Source organism: Pristis pectinata, chromosome 5, assembly GCF_009764475.1.
Source record: "Pristis pectinata isolate sPriPec2 chromosome 5, sPriPec2.1.pri, whole genome shotgun sequence".
Taxonomy (NCBI): domain Eukaryota; kingdom Metazoa; phylum Chordata; class Chondrichthyes; order Rhinopristiformes; family Pristidae; genus Pristis; species Pristis pectinata.
Window position 1 is genome coordinate 39777386 of NC_067409.1, and position 16150 is coordinate 39793535.

Genomic DNA, 16150 nt, shown 5'->3' on the forward strand with positions numbered 1-16150 from the left:
AAATCAGTGAGCCTACCGTGACCTAATTGTGGATCATGGGAGGGAGATAGAAATCTGATTTGCAGGATAAGGAGTACAGAATTTTTTATTGTTTTTAAAGTAAGAATAAGGTGTAGAAAATTGGTTCTGTGTTGATTGCATCTGCAAAATTTGCTTCAGCACACCCTGTAGGAGGAATAGGTTATCAATGACAGCAGCTTCCAGAATTCTGTTTAACCATGCCTGTCAGTTTGACTGGTTTCTAACAATTTTAACAGTGCAACTGCAAATTGTGGTCCTACTTGTTCTCAAAATGTTTCACCAACAAAGCCCAATTGCTATAGCTTTATCAAAGCTGTTTAAACATGAAGACATGTTGATTATCATCTGAGGAAAGTTGCTCCTACAATTATGCTGTTTTTTTTGTTGTCATTTAGTTAGTTTTAAATTTCTGTGCTTAATTGCAGGCAACTTGTAAATTGGGCCTTCATCTGACAGGACAAAAAACTGGATTATTCAACAAAGCTGACAACAACAGATTCAAGAAGAGTGCATCAGTTTCTGACAAGCTTTGGTATGCTCATTCAGTAAGTGGGGCTGGAACTGATGGAGGAAGCTCTGGATCTGGAGACAATATTAACTTGGAGAGCATCAGACAGAAAATACAGCTGATTATTTCCAAACTCTCAATAATGGTCAACAAAGCTACCAACAGGTATAAAGGGGTTGATATTAGCCCCCAGCAATGAATGCAGTTGATTTGTTTGAAATCACAGTAATATAACAGATGTTAGCAAATTACTTTGCTCTCATGTGCAGATCTGTTTTGGAAAGGGTTTGGTGTTGCAGGTATTCCCATATGTTTTTGATTAATTGGCTCAGTCTCTAGTATATTAAAATTTCATATCACTTTCTATCACCTGAGAGAAATTGAGATAGAATTTGCTGCCAGCAGCAGTCCATGCTCATCACCGACGTACTTTTGTAGATCTGCCAGCATTAGTTTGGAGGCTAGTGCCTTTGCGGTCCTAAAGAGTGAAGCCTTGCATGCAACAGGGCCTTATATGCAACAGAGCCTTGTATAATGTAATGCCATTGCAAGGGTGGGAATAGTGGAAATTGTGTCAGAACAAGCCCTGCATACGGAAATCTATAACACAGCTAAGCCATGCCCCAAGATAGAGTTTACAGCAGGGAAACAGGCTCTTTGTCCCAACTCATCCACACCAACCAACTTGTTTGCCTAAGCTAGTCCCATTTGCTTGCATTTGGCCTGTATCCCTCTAAACCTTTCCTATTCATGTATCTGTCTAAATGTCTTTTAAATGTTGTAATCGCACCTGCCTCTACAGCTTCCTCTGGCAGCTCACTCCGTATACCTCTCGCCCTCTTTGTGCACCCTCAGGTCCCTTTTAAATCTTTCTCCCCTCACCTTAAACCTATGCCCCCTAGTTTTAGGCTCCCCTACCCTGGGGAAAAACTGTGACCATTCACCTTATCTATGCTCCTCATGATTTTATGTACCTCTGTGAGGTCACCCTCAACCTCCAACACTCCATGGGGGTGGGGGCGGTGGAGAGAGTTCCAGTCTCTCCTTGTAACTCAAGTGCTCCAGACCCATCCTCGTGAATCTTTTCTGCACTCTTTCTGGCTTAATGATGTCCTTCCTTTAGCTGGGTGACCAGAGCTGCACACAGCACTCCAAGTGTGGCCTCACCACCTACTTATACAGTTGCAACATGAAGTCCCAACTCCAGTACTTGGTGCCCTGACTAATGAAGGCAACCAAAGGCGTACCGGTTAGGAGCTCTGGGCATGCTATGTTGGCGCCGGAGGAGTGGCGACACTTGCGGGCTGCCCCCCAGCACATTCTCGGTAACGCAAAAAGACACATTTCACTGTGTGTTTCAATGTAAGTGTGACTAATAAATAAATATCTTAAAAATATCTTAAATGCTGCCTTCACCATCCTGTCTACCTCTGTCTATATAGGTAGACGTAGACCTACCTATGTGAAACCTATCAAAAACATTGAATGTTTCTGAATGCTCCTGATAATAAGAAGCTTATTAATGACATCCAAAAACTCAATTAAAAATAAATTTATTTATAGTTGCCCTTGTCCCCCTCCATTGAAATGAGTGGACTCTGACCCTGTGAAAGACTCACAAGGAGCACTTGTATAAAAATCCTGAACTCAATGGTACATATGCAGAGAAATGCCAGGAATTTTGAGTGGAATTTTAGCAGTTTCCAAGTAAGTTCTGGATTCTTAACAGAAGCTTTAGAATGGGTTTTGCACTTAATGTCTATTGGAAATGAAAACTGAATGAAGTGAAAAGGTGGAGAGAAACATTAACGTGGCCTGCTGTTAGTATTTGTGTTCATTCTGCCTATTTTAAAATAATGTTTCATTGGGTGATTAGATATGGAAAAAATGCATTGTTTATTCACAACAGGATTCAGGGTGGTGCTGAAACCACAGATGAAAATGACCTGATTTGGCTACACAATAGCATTCAGGATTTGGCTTTGCAGTTACAGCAGCTACAAATTCCTGTATTTCCAGAGGTAAGGTCAAAATATTCTAAAGTGTATAGATCTTTTGCTTTACAATTTCAATTTAGCTACCTGTAAGCTGCTGAAGCCGGGAACCTATCCAACAAGTTGATAAATGGTCATACTATCTCATTAGATTTTGATTTACTCACTGAAAAATATAGCTTAGATGTGGAAACAATATTCTCTTGTTATGCTTAAATTAACATTTGACTGTTTGGCTCTGGATGTCAGAAGATGTTAATCAACACATGTTGACAATTGTCAGGTTGATACTCAGAATATTCTTACACAATTAATTCCTAACCTCCTCTTCATAAAAGGCATAGGATGAGGGTAAAATAAAAATAGAAAATGCTGGAAATATTCAAAATCCAGAAGGCTACAAATGCTGGAAATCTGATATAAAAATGGAAAATGCTGGAAACACTCAGTTGGTCAGGCAGCATCTGTGAAAAGAGAAACAGTGTTAATGGTTCAGGTCTAAGACCCCTCATCAGAAAAGTGAGGAAACATTAGTTTTAGATTAAAGAGTGGATGGAGGAGGAATGGAAAGGACAAAAGGGATTATCACCAATAGGGTGAGGCCACAGGTGATTCTGCTATTTGCGGAGCCGTCTAGTTGATAGATTAATGAGAGCAGTTAGAAAGAGAGAAAACCAAGGGACATGTAAAAACTGTGAAATGTAGGTCGGAGTTGTTGCTGAGACCCGAAACTGAAAGGAAAGTGCTGGAAATGCTGTGACTGTGGATTGAGGAAAAACCGAGTTAATCTTAAAAATAGATAACCTTGCAGCAGGACTGGCCAGTTCTGACACAGGCGGAAAAAGCAAGTTATCTAAAATTGTTCTATTTGATATATAGTCCTGACATTCTCGTCAGGCTGCATCTATGCAGAGACAAACAGAGTTAATGTTTCAGGTCAATAACCTTCCAACAGAAGGATCAGAATGTAAGATAAACCTGTCACCAAAACTGCATCTGATTACTTAGTTTTGTTTTGTTATTAAATGGTGAATCAAAGGTGTCTGAAAGTTCTGAAATTGCACCATACAAACCAAAGTTGTGATTGGTGCTTTGTTTGATCCAAAAGTTGCAATATCACATTGGGCCTTTCACTGTTCAAACAAGCATCTGTCTGCAGTAGCAGGTACTACTTGTACATTGCTTGTGTAATGGCCCAGCAGAGATGATCACTTAAGTTGCTCACAAAAAGTAACCAATTTCCGTTACCCTTTTGTCACTTATTAAATCATTGCCTGTGGCTTGTTCACCAGGCTGAATATATTGATTAGAAGCTTGGATTTTTATTAGGATGATATTGCCAAATATACTTCTGGTGAATTGGGGTATGTGGGATATTTGGTTTAAAGGTTAATGACAGACTTGCATTCCATGACCTCAGGACATCCGAAAATGTTTCCCAGCCAATGGGATACTTTTGAAATCACAGTTGTAGTTTTCAAAGCTGCTTCCGGTGGGTGGCGTTTGTATGGGAATGCAAGTGGAAATGTTGTGGTTCCTCACGATATCCTCTCTGTGTGAGACCAGCAAAATAATAGTCATTGTGGTGCACATCGCATCAAAGTTGGTGTACATTGCATACAGAATTCCAACAGCACCTCCTCTTTACTTGGTTAGTATAGCATTGATAAGATGTAGTGAGTGACAAGGAAGGTTGATGGGTTTTGAAAGGGCTATGGTATAAACCATGGCACACACATATGGTGGGGAAAACTGTATTTGCATCAATAGGCCAGCTCTAAGAGTTGGGGCTGCATTTTTTCTGTGGTTGTGAAGCCAGATCCAACCTGAGGTTCACTGTGCCTCTTTTGATACTGAATGTCTTTTATGTGTGTACAAAAATATAATAAGAGATCTTTCTTACAAATGTTTCAGCAGAACATAATTTCTTCTACGGGATCAACAGCTACTCTTATTGAGCGATTATTAAGGCAAAATGCAGACTTGACGGGTTATGTTAGCAGACTCTCTGAAGAAAAGAATGACTTGCACAACAGTCTTCTGAAACTAGAAGAAGAGGTTCGAAAATATCGTCAGCTCAGTTCCAGCGGCGAGCAGGTTTGTGGTACAATGGAAATGCTAATTAAACTAAAGGAATAACTGAAGCACAAACAATAGAGAATATAAATTAAAAATATTGGCAAACAGATTAAAATTAATTGATTTATTTTATTGTCAGTCCTCCATTAAGATGATTATATATATTTTCAAAAAATATTTTCATTAAATGAACAATGTATTTTGATCAGTAAATTTGCTCTAAATTTTATTTAATTTTTGTTCACGATTGATTGTTTGCATAAATGGTGTGCAATGTTCAAGTGGACAAGTGATGCAGACACTAAATATCCAGAGAATGAGGTGAAAACCCACCATTGTAGCTGTGGAACTTCAGATCTTGAGGGGGGGAGAAATAATAGTCTTAGCAGAAAACTATTACTGATGACCACAAAACTGCCAATTTGTTGTAAAATCCAATCTGGCTCACTAACTTCCTTCAGGAAAGGAAATCTGCCATCCTTGCATGATCTGACCAGTATATGACTCTAGATCCACAACAGTGATATTCACTCTTAACTGTCATCTGAAATGGCCTAGAAAACTCCTCGGTTGTATCATACCTGACAGTTTAAAACGAAAAGGATTAAAACACCAAATTCAGACCTGACAGTGTTGGTCTCAGTTTAGTCAATCCTTCTCATATGCATCTGGGGATTATTATCAAAATCAGGAGATTTGTGCCACAGTCCAATCAAGCAACAGCCTGACATTATTTGTACTTATGGAATTGCATCTTACAGGCATCAGTTAGGCCACAGATAGATTACTCTGTGCAGTTCTGGTCACCACACTGTGGGAAAGCTGTGCTTTCACGAAAGATAGTGCATAGGAAATTCACCAGGACATTTCAGCTATGAGGAGAGATTTGATAGGCTGTGTTTGTTTTCTTTGGAGCAGAGAATGAGAGAAGGGACCTCCTCTGTCCCTATCCCTTGGCATGTCGTAGAATCAGAAAGCATGGAAACAGGCTCTTTGGCCCACCATGTCTACATTGATCATCAAGTACTTACTGTTCTTCTGGTTTCCTCTATATTACGGCATTTCAAGTGCTCATGTAAATATTTTTTAAAGGTTGTTAAGTGTACTGGCTTCCACCAGCCCTTCGGGCAATCCATTCTGGATTTTGACCACCTTGAGTGAATAAATTTTATCTCAAATCCCCTCTAAATCTCATACCCCTTCCCTTAAAACCATGCCCTCTATTAAGGGGAAAGGTTTCTCACTATGTACCATATGTATGCACCTCACAATTTTGCATACTTCAGTCAGGTTCCTTCTCTCATTCTCCACTCCAGAGAAAGCAAACCCAGCCTATCAAATCTCTCTTTGCTGTAATGTCCTGGTGAATCTCCTTGTCAGCATCACCCAGCTCCTGAGAATGAATAAAAGACCCAAATGAATCAGTCCATGACACTTCTACATTAAAATCAGAGGTTAACTCCTCCATGTGTGACACACTATCATTCTAAATGGTATAAATGGGTCTATCAAATTGAATGTCAATGAGGGACTGTGGACCATAGGTAGCAAAATTGTACACCATCACAATCTGTAACATCATGGTCCAGCATATCCCTTACTCCACTATCAAGCCAGAGGATCAATGCAGAAAGGCATGTAAGAGTACTCAAAAATGAGGTGCCAGCCAGGAAAAGCTATGATACATGCATGCTAACAGGCAAAAACACCATGCAATAACTGTTTTTGCACATCTCCAATGCATGGATCAGATGAAAGCTCTGAAATCCTGTTGTATATGGTCGTGCATGCCCTAACTAATGGCAGAGAATGCTTCATGAATATCTCCATCCTCAACAGTGGTGGAGCCCAGCACATGAGTGCTTAAAAAAAATGAAGCAGTCACAAGAAGGTTCAGCCACAAGGTTCAACACCATTTTGTGATGGTTGGGATCTTCAGCTGAGATCCCAACCATCACAAAAGCCAGTCCTCTCTCAATTCAGTTCTCTCTATATTTCAAGAAATAGTTGAGAGCACTGGACATAAGCAAAGTCTGTGGGACCAGACAACATCCCAGGTGAAATACTGAAGACTTGTGCCCCAAACCTAGCCAGGTCTGTTGCAAGCTGTTTGAGTAAAGTTATGAAACTGACTTTAGGCATGCTAAAATTGCACAGATATATTCTCCCCACAAAAGTCACACCAATATCATGTAGCTAATTGCTGGCAAATCGATGAACTCTCAGTCATGAGAAAAGTGGTGGAAGGTATTCTCAACAATGCACCAGTTTACCTTCAGTTACATGTTCTTCAATGCTTCCATGACATGAACCATGCAAAAAAAGATGTTTTATCTCGTAGGTGATAAATGAATGATGCTTTGCCACAATTTGCATTGATGTTGTTTCCACAATAATCTGAAAATCTCTAAATATATTAGAATTGATTTGACTTGGTAAAGAAATCACTTTGTACTACCCTTGAGTTAGAAATATACAACTTCTTGACTACCATTAGTGATAAACTCATTTGAGGAGAAAACATACTTTTAGTTAGGAGGATGTTATTTTTTCCAGCTTTTCTGTGTTCCCAATAGTCTGGATGTCGTCACATGTTTTTCCCATTTTTCAGTTATCTAGAAGACCTTTGGATAACCAGGATTGTGTTGACACCCTAATAAAATCGGAGAGAACAGTTTGGGCTAAAGAAAAATCAAACCTTCAGCAGGCCCTGAAGCTGGCAGAGGCAGAGCTGGCCAAAATGAAAGCAGAAGCCAGAAATGAAGCTTTACAGACAGAACTGCTTGGGTCAGGTTCTGAAAGTATCACCATAAAGGTAAATATCCACCTTTTCTTCACTCATAGTTGATTACATTTGTAGAGTGTTATCTACTATATTATGGATTTTAATATTGCAATTGTAGAGAGACATTGTTAATCTGAAAATGATGGAGACCTTCCCCTGAGTCACTGCATCAGTTGGATATTACCCTTTAAAAATATAACAATATGTTACTGAAATTTAAAATCCTAAATCTTATGAGCAACTTTTTTTTTTACCTCCACAGAGAATTTATGGGAAGTATCTGCGGGCAGAGAGTTTCCGAAAGGCACTTATTTATCAGAAGAAGTACCTGTTACTTCTGCTCGGAGGCTTTCAAGAATGTGAGCAGGCGACACTTTCATTTATTGCCAGAATGGGCGGTCACCCGTGTTACACCAGTTTACAGGTTATTACCCATCGTTCCAGAAATTTTACCCGATTCCGCTCGGTGGTCAGGGTAGCCATAGCAATCTCAAGGTAAGCAAGCAATTGAAATATGCAAAGATGTTGGGATGTGTTTACATTGTTCAGGAAATCAACTCTGCTCTAGCCTGTAACTAGATTTGTTTAACATCAGTAATACCATATTAAATTTACTTTAGCAATACATATTTCTCCGCCAACTGAAATTCAGAATTTTCCTAATTACAAAGCCTAGGAGTAGAAATCTCTTCAGCTTAATCACAAAATTCACATTCACCCAAGGTTTGCCTGTGTTTTTAGTTTAAAAAAAATACTGTTATTAAGGAGCACTGAAGCTGTAAATATTTTCCTATGTGGGAAAGCAGTAGCTTTCTTATTGGTTTCTGAATATGATGAACATTTTAGGCTGTGCAGTAGATTTAACTAGAAGGGCTAAAGAAGGTTCATTCTTTTTATTTGAGTTTATATTGATATATTTTTACATTTCTTCATTTTTCACATTAATACTGATTTAATATAAAAAAATTAAAGCCAGTACGTTATACAATATACTTATATACATTATAATAGATGAAGTTTGTTCAACTTTTAACTATTGTTTTAAACTTTCTCTAATGTAGATTGAGATTCTTGGTCCGAAGATGGCAGAGAGCTTCTGGGTCAAGTAGCTTAAACAGGAATGGTCATGGACAGATTTTAGGTAAGCTACTTTCAATGAAGAGATGATACTGGATTGAAAACCACAGACGCAAGTTCGTTAATAATACAAAGATAGGCAGCATTGTACTTAGTGTAGTGGAAACGTCAAACTACAAAGAGAAGTTAACAGTGGTAAATGGATTTACATCAAGAATGGTAGTCTATTTTGAATCTAAAATGAAAAGGATGGAGTACTTCCTGAAATATAATCAGTGGCAGCCCAAAGAGACTGAGAGGTTCAAGAATCATTAAAATTCAATGGACGGGTCCAAAAAATAATTCAGAAGGTTAATTAAAAATTGCTCATTATGCAAGTTATGTTCAGCTAATCAACAGTCCTGCTTACGCCTTGAGTACTATGAGCCTTTTTGGACATCATAAATTAGGAGAAGTTCACTGGCCTTAGAAGGAGTAAAAGGATGATGTCTATACTGCAAAGGTTAAATTATAAGGCAAGGTTACACAATTTAGGATTGCATTCCCTTCAGAGGGTAAAGGCCAATCGTTAGTATGGTATTAAGATAGAAATAAATACTATGGTCATAGATAAAAGGTTAAGTAGTTTTGCTGACTGGGGAGGGCATAGCCTAAAAATTAGAACCAGGTCTTTGTGGAGTAATTGGGGAAAACATTCTACACACAAGTGGCAATAGAAGTTTGGAATTCTCTTCCACAAATGGCCATTGATGCCAAGTTATTTGGTACTTTTAAATCTGAAGTAGATAAATTTCTGATTTACTATAGATTAAGAAACACTGGGAAAGGTGTGGAAATGGAGTTGGATTCCACCATGGTCATATTCAACATTGGAACAGGCTGAAGTTTCTAAGTAGTCATAGATCTGTACGGCATGGTCCAACTCATCCACACTGACCAGTGGGCACCCTTCCATACTAATGACATCTCCCAGCCCTTGGTCCATAGTCTTCTATGCCTAAGCCATTCAGGTGCTCATCTTAAATGCTGTCAAGGATCTAACTTCAACAGTTCTCTCAGGCCGTGCATTCCAGGTACTTACCATTAACCGGGTGAAGAAAGTGCCCTTCGTATCCTCTCTAAGTCTCTTCTCGCTTGCCCTAACTCACTGTCCTCTAGTTTTATTTACCTCTGATAAGGGGAAAAGTTTTAAAGGTTTCCTGCAGTCTACCCTTTCTATACTGCTCATAATTTTGTATACTTCAATCATATCCTCTTTTAACCTCCTCAGCACCAGGGAGAACAGACGTAGTTTCTCCAGTCTCTCCTCGTAACTGAACTGCTCCATCGAGTTCCTGTACTGAAGTAAAACATCTGTAAAATACTTTTACTGTATTTTTATACCAAAGTAAACTCTGATAATTCACTATCCAACCATTCAGAAATACCTTTCTGGCTCACCAGGTGATGTTTGCAACATTCCCCGTCCACTTGCAGGGCCCCAGGTCCCGCACTCGCCATCCCCTTGCTCAGTTCATTCAAATGTTACTGTCTAACATATTTTTAAAATTGAATGACTTAAAAGTAGATTGGAGTATTAATAATAATAAAAACAACAACCTCCAGTAGTCTGGAAAATCTGCTAATTCAACACCACCAGAGTCTTGAGCATGCTGGATGAATGGAGTTTCACTCTGCTGTTGAGACTGCAGTATGTCTTAGTTTTGTCGATTTGAATTTGTGCAGAAAGATCGAAAACTGTGGGCACAGAATAAATGGATTTGAGTTTCTGGTAGTGATATTGTTCTGTATGGTACTTCCAACTGAAATAGCTTGGCAACAGTTTGTAAGGCTACACAGTGGAAGATTTAATGGCTGTAGCACAGTTTGGTTTTTAAAATAAAGTTAATGTCATTGAAATTTAAGGTAGCCCAGCATCACTGATATATACCCTATAATTGATCTCCCTTCTGTAGGCAGTGGTTGAAAAGATTGTAGGTTAGGCCAGTGGATCCAAGACCCTGCCATTAACTCTATCATTGTTGGTCTTTAGATAACATACGTAATTGTTTCTTCTCTGATGTAATGAGCCATTCATTTGATGTATTAATAAATTGAGTGTGATACTTTATGGCAGAGACCTCAATTTCATATGTAATTGTAACATAAGTACTGGGCAATTGGTTAATACTTGCCACTCATTCAATTTTTCTTTAAAATCTAGCTAATGAACTAAGAATGGATTCTCCTTTTCTACATTCTGGGAGTATATCTTTGGAGTCATCCCTGACTAGAGAATTATTTGGAGATCGTAGATACTGCACAAGTAGACAAAGATCTGGTCAAGAATCCCCCAGATCAGCCACAAATTCTCAACACAGGTGACTTTTTAGCATAATGTAATTAGTGTAATGTGTAAAATTTTAATGTATATAACTAGTTATTTGGGAGAAGTGTATCTGTTTAAAAAAATTGCAGTCAGTTATCATCATTTACTGAAATTTCTTGAATTAGTAACAATTATGAGCCTTTCAGGTTATTTAAAATAATTAGATGGACTCCGACCTCACTATCTACCTTGTTGTGACCGTGCACCTTATTGCACTGCACTTTCTCTGTAGCTGTGACACTTTACTATGTACTGTTATTGTTTTTACCTGTACTACCTCAATGCACTCTGTACTAACTCAATGTAACTGCACTGTGTAATGAATTGATCTGTACGATCGGTATGCATGACAAATTTTCCACTGTACCTCGGTACAAGTGATAATAATAAACCATTACCAATATACCTATGAAAAAAGCAAAAGTTACATGAAATAGCACTGTCATACCTTCAAATCATTTCAAAGCCTCTTTGGCACATTCCTACTGGCATGTACCCAGCCACACACACACATACATAACCACAGTTTGAAAATTAGTTACTGTAAAATGTATAAGTTTATTAGTTTTCATTTATTACCATCTTGTTGTCAATATAGGCACATTCCAATGAATACATGTTTTGTGATAGCATTTATATTTGTCACACATCATGCTCTTTTGTATATTCTCTTGTTAAAGCTATTGTTTGTCTAAAATTGTCATTTCTTTGGGAGATAACCACCAGCTTGAGTAAATGTTAATTATCAAAGTGCATTTAGATATCTAGTCTTTTCTTTTATCTTCCAGGTATCAATCCAGTCTACCTGATTCTAATTCAGGTTCTCTGGCAGCCTCACACCTCCAAAGCTATGACCCTGACAGAGCTTTAACAGATTACATTAATAGACTGGAATCACTGCAGCGACGACTGGGAAGTGTGCAATCAGGTAAGACGTTTTCAGTACTGAGATGGTTTTAGTGTTTGAAAACTTACTATGTGGAGCTATAAATCATCTATTCTTTTGTTGATCATGTTGTATTTGTGCCTGACCAGATATGCCAAGTAACATTCAAGCCTCCTTCAGCACTGATATAAGGAGAACTGGTGATATATATGACCCAGCTGGTCAGACACCCCCACCCACCTCCCCCTGTGCTTTCAGCCACTGGTTGATTTTCACCCCTCATGATTAGAAGGGAGTAATACTTAATGAAAACTCTATCTTGTTAATCATAAATGACAAAATAGGATCCTCATGGCTTCAGAGCTTAATGGCACAAAAATAGTTTACTATTTTAACTCTGTTGGCATGAGATATAAAGGGGCAGATTTGTCAACTTTAAAGCACATAACCAGGCAGAAGCTTGGGACTCTGAGCACAAACTGAAGCGGAGTCCTCCAATGGAGGTGACTGTGAGCCCTAGGGTACCTGCACTGTGCCGGTAGAGTCCAATGGGGCAGCCCAGACTTCTGCAGATTTCCCAGCTCTCAGCCTCCTGCAATGCAAGCCATGCTGGAAGAAACAGCATGATTAAAACGGCAAGCAACAAGCAAGCTCAGCCTGAAGTAAATATACAAGCCACTTATGAGAAATAATCCTACAAGTGATATTAACTTGTTAAAAATGGATGCAGTTAGTGGTGCTGCCTCACAGTCCCAGCATTCCAGGTTCAATCCTGACCTTGGGTGCTGTCTGTTGTAGAGTTTAGATGTTCTCTCCATGACTGAATGGGTTTCTTGGTGCTCTAGATTCCTCCTGCATCCCCAAAGCTATGTTGCTACATTAATTGGCTACTGTAAATGATTCCTCAGTGTAAGTTAATGGCAAATGAATCAAAAAGAAAGTAGAGGGTATGTGAGAAAATGATTATAGGCTTCTGGGGAAGAGAGGGGGTGTGGTTGATGGCATTGTTCTGCTGTCTGCCAGCATGGATCTGATGGGCCATAAGGTCACCACCTGTGTCAACATAATTATAAGTTAAGATAGTGTACCACCTGGCATTTTTAGGTCATGAGCCACGACCTTCAACCAGGGAGGTGGGAAAATTGAATAGCAAAAAGCAAGAGTGTTTTTATGGAGATGGAAGGGAGACTGCAGAAGCTGTAAATCTGGAGCAACACACAAAGGTACTGGAGGCACTCAGTGGGTCAGGCAGCATCTTTGGAGGGAAATGGTCGGTTGAAGATGGTCCAGATGAAGGGTCTTGACCCGAAATGACAACTGTCCATTTCCTTCCATAAATGCTGCCTGACCCACTGAGTTCCTCCAGTGCCTTTGAATTTTTTTTATAGAAATTAATATTTGGAAGATTTGGATTTTAGTAACAGGTGACAGCATTTCATTTTTATATGCTAATATGTTTACTGGATTGGATAATTAGTCTCCTCAGATATTAGCATCTTTTGGGAATGCTTAGTTAGTTAACCTAGAAAGTTGACCAACAAGCTACAGTAAGGACAAGACCAAAACTGGCAATCCAACTGCATTTCCAGCAGAAATTAGGTTTTCAAGGAGGTAATCAGCAAGTCTTTGTCCCTGATCACTTCCCTTGAGGCATTGTGGTTGTGAAAGTCAGCTCGGTTGTTCAGATGGACTTTTCTGGTTATACAGAAATATCTCCATGTGATTATGTTAATTCATGAAATTGAAGGGAATTAATAGAGTTGATTAAATGAGAACATACCTGTACATGCAAATTATTGTCCATACTTTCCCTTGTTTAGATTGTAAGTATAACTACTTGGTCAGTTCAGTTTCTAGACCAAATGCATAATCAAAATTTGTCATGTGCATTCAGTTTGTTACTAATGCTGCCAGCAGAGAAGCTTGCTTACTTTGAATTTTCTCAGGCTAATTTTTGGAACTCATTCTAGATAATGATGGCAGGATTAAAGTCTGGTGTTTGTTATTCTTCATGGATGTCAGTTCTATTCAGGATAAGATCCAATAATGTTAAGCTTTTTTTCCAGTTAGCATAGACCTTCAGTAATACAATTTTGCTTACACGGTAGAACATTTGAAATATCTTAATTATCCCAGAACTGCTGAAGTGAATTATTTGTTTATAAAGCATACTTTATGGCTTTTCATCAATTTGTTTTCCTTTGCAATACTCAGGTTCAGCGTCTTATGCTCAGATGCACTATGGGACTAGAAGATAGTGCATTGGAAACTGATTTTTGACCTGAAACTGAATCGCCTTTGAAGCTGTGCTTTGAATTTTTTTCCTAACTGTTTTATGTATATTGTGGGACTTTTGTGGATTGGATAATGAAAATGTCTTGCCTGCAAGTCTAAATGTATTTTATCCTTTATATAAGTTTAAGCTTCCAATGTGCAGAATACAATCTGTCTAAATAATTTAACTGTATATTTGTGGATTGCTAATTTAAACATGATTATAACTTAATGCTGTTTATTTAAAGGGTAGAAGGAAAAAAAATGTTTATTAAATGATTCCAAGTGCACTGCAGTCTTTCTGATAACTGCTGAGGTTACACTACAAGGTCCATTATGGTGTTGGCATGATGGACGGTAAGTACAGTTTGTAGAGGAATTATTTTTGTAATGGTAGAGGTTTTGAATTATATGGGTATTTTGTCAAAGTATTGAAATAAACAGGAATTCAAAATTCAGGTCTTTTAAATTTGCATTTTTTTTCTGAGAAGCTGATGGCGAAGATGAGATTTTAAACTGCCTGTAGAATTTGAACTTTGTGACATTCTCCCATTGTTTATGGAAGAATAATTTTACTCTTGGAACTTAAAATAAATCTTTAACTACATTTGACTCCTAAAACATTATTCAAAATATGCGTGTGATGACAGTAAATAGCAAACTGTAGCAACTCACCGTCCGGTCAGGCGAACCAGCTCGGCAGTCGGGTCGCGCGGCGTCAGAGCAACGAGGCCCAAGATGGCAGCGGGCCTCGTCTTTCCCGAGCGACGGGGAGAACCTGCGCGGGAAAGACTTGATGACGTAGTACTTACGTCATTGCCGGTTGCATTGGGCGGGAACAGTCTCCTTTAAAAGGCCCGCGCAAGGCGGGAAAAAAAAGTTCTTGTTTGATGATCCATCGACTAGCGTCTTGTTTTATTTCGCGGTAGCAACCGCTACAAAACCAATTTATATGTGCAGTTATGTTATATGCTTAGCACACTGTGTGATAACAGTTGGAGCCAAACAAAAGGACAGTGTCTCCATTCCAAGAATCTGAGTTCCTGCAGCTTTTGATTCCTTGCAATGTGTGTTCAAATTAGTCAATTCATGAAGGATGTGAATAATAAAACTTAAGAAGTGATGATTAAAAATCTAAGGTAACAGTTCATTAAATTGGTGTCCCTTGATAAATCATGACAAGCAGTATTTCACAGTATCACCATAGACACTTCAGGACTAAGTTTATTTGCAGCTGGACAAGCTCTTGTAATGGATTCTCTTCTTGGCTAGCTACCACCATCTCATTCGCCAAGGAGCTCTTAGTGATGTAACCCTCTTTCTAATGTGCTGCTTTCATTCTTCTATATTATTATTTGAAAACACATCAGGTTCTGTGCACTTATTGACATTGACCATTTGTTATACCATATGTTTGATTATGCATTTCTGAATGAACTGACAGTTCCTCCAATTAAACCAATGGAACCAAAGGATTTCTTTCAGCACCTGGTAAAAATCTGTCTCCATAACTGGCACAGCTGATGCCTAATCCTTAACAAGTTATTCAGAACTTTCCTGTTAATTCTGCTAGCTTCTCTTCCAAATATCATGGTATCTCTAGCCCTATCCATTTGCTGTTGTTACATCTGTGTTTTAGGTCCTTCTCGCTTCAACCATTGATATGCTTCTGGGCAGATGCTTCCACTCCTGTGAATATATCTAAACCTCACTGAGCTTCAGACATTCATCTAATCCCTTGGTTATTCAGCCATGTTCCCAGACACTTGAATTTTAAATTTAGGTCACCTGTCTTAACTGTGAAGCACTTGTGACATTACTGGTGGTATGTAAATCCAAATTGTTATTGTCAACTGGTCTTCATTCTGCAGGGTACAGTGGTGCTATACCAGCATCTTTTTTGGATGCCGAAAGTATTTTAGGGCTGCAGTTTGGGGGCACTGGTGCCTCCAAATAAGTTAAACTCCAAACTCATCTCCAGAAATAATCACTTTCTGCAAGACATTTCAAATAAAATCCCAACAATATCAGTCTAGTTTCATGACAACTAAAGAACAACTCTGGCAGCAGATCTTTTATTTGAGTTTGGCAGGGGGGGGGGGGGGGGGAGGGGTGTATTGTTTTCTGACATTTAATTTACATTGCTACACTATCTTCT

The 16150-nt window shown here is 38.7% G+C and overlaps 1 protein-coding gene across 1 annotated transcript in view; it reads left to right on the forward strand.

The window, feature by feature from the left end:
• akap9 (A kinase (PRKA) anchor protein 9) overlaps window positions 1–16018 on the forward strand; it is a 186474-nt gene extending 170456 nt beyond the window's left edge. The window contains exons 44-52 of the mRNA XM_052016199.1: window positions 447–694; window positions 2439–2550; window positions 4438–4620; window positions 7214–7417; window positions 7650–7882; window positions 8449–8528; window positions 10668–10824; window positions 11621–11760; window positions 13933–16018. Of these exons, the coding sequence (XP_051872159.1) occupies window positions 447–694; window positions 2439–2550; window positions 4438–4620; window positions 7214–7417; window positions 7650–7882; window positions 8449–8528; window positions 10668–10824; window positions 11621–11760; window positions 13933–13976 (1401 nt within the window). The 3' untranslated portion in view covers window positions 13977–16018. The remainder of the gene's footprint in view (window positions 1–446; window positions 695–2438; window positions 2551–4437; window positions 4621–7213; window positions 7418–7649; window positions 7883–8448; window positions 8529–10667; window positions 10825–11620; window positions 11761–13932) is intronic.
• The last annotated feature ends 132 nt before the right edge of the window (window positions 16019–16150 follow it).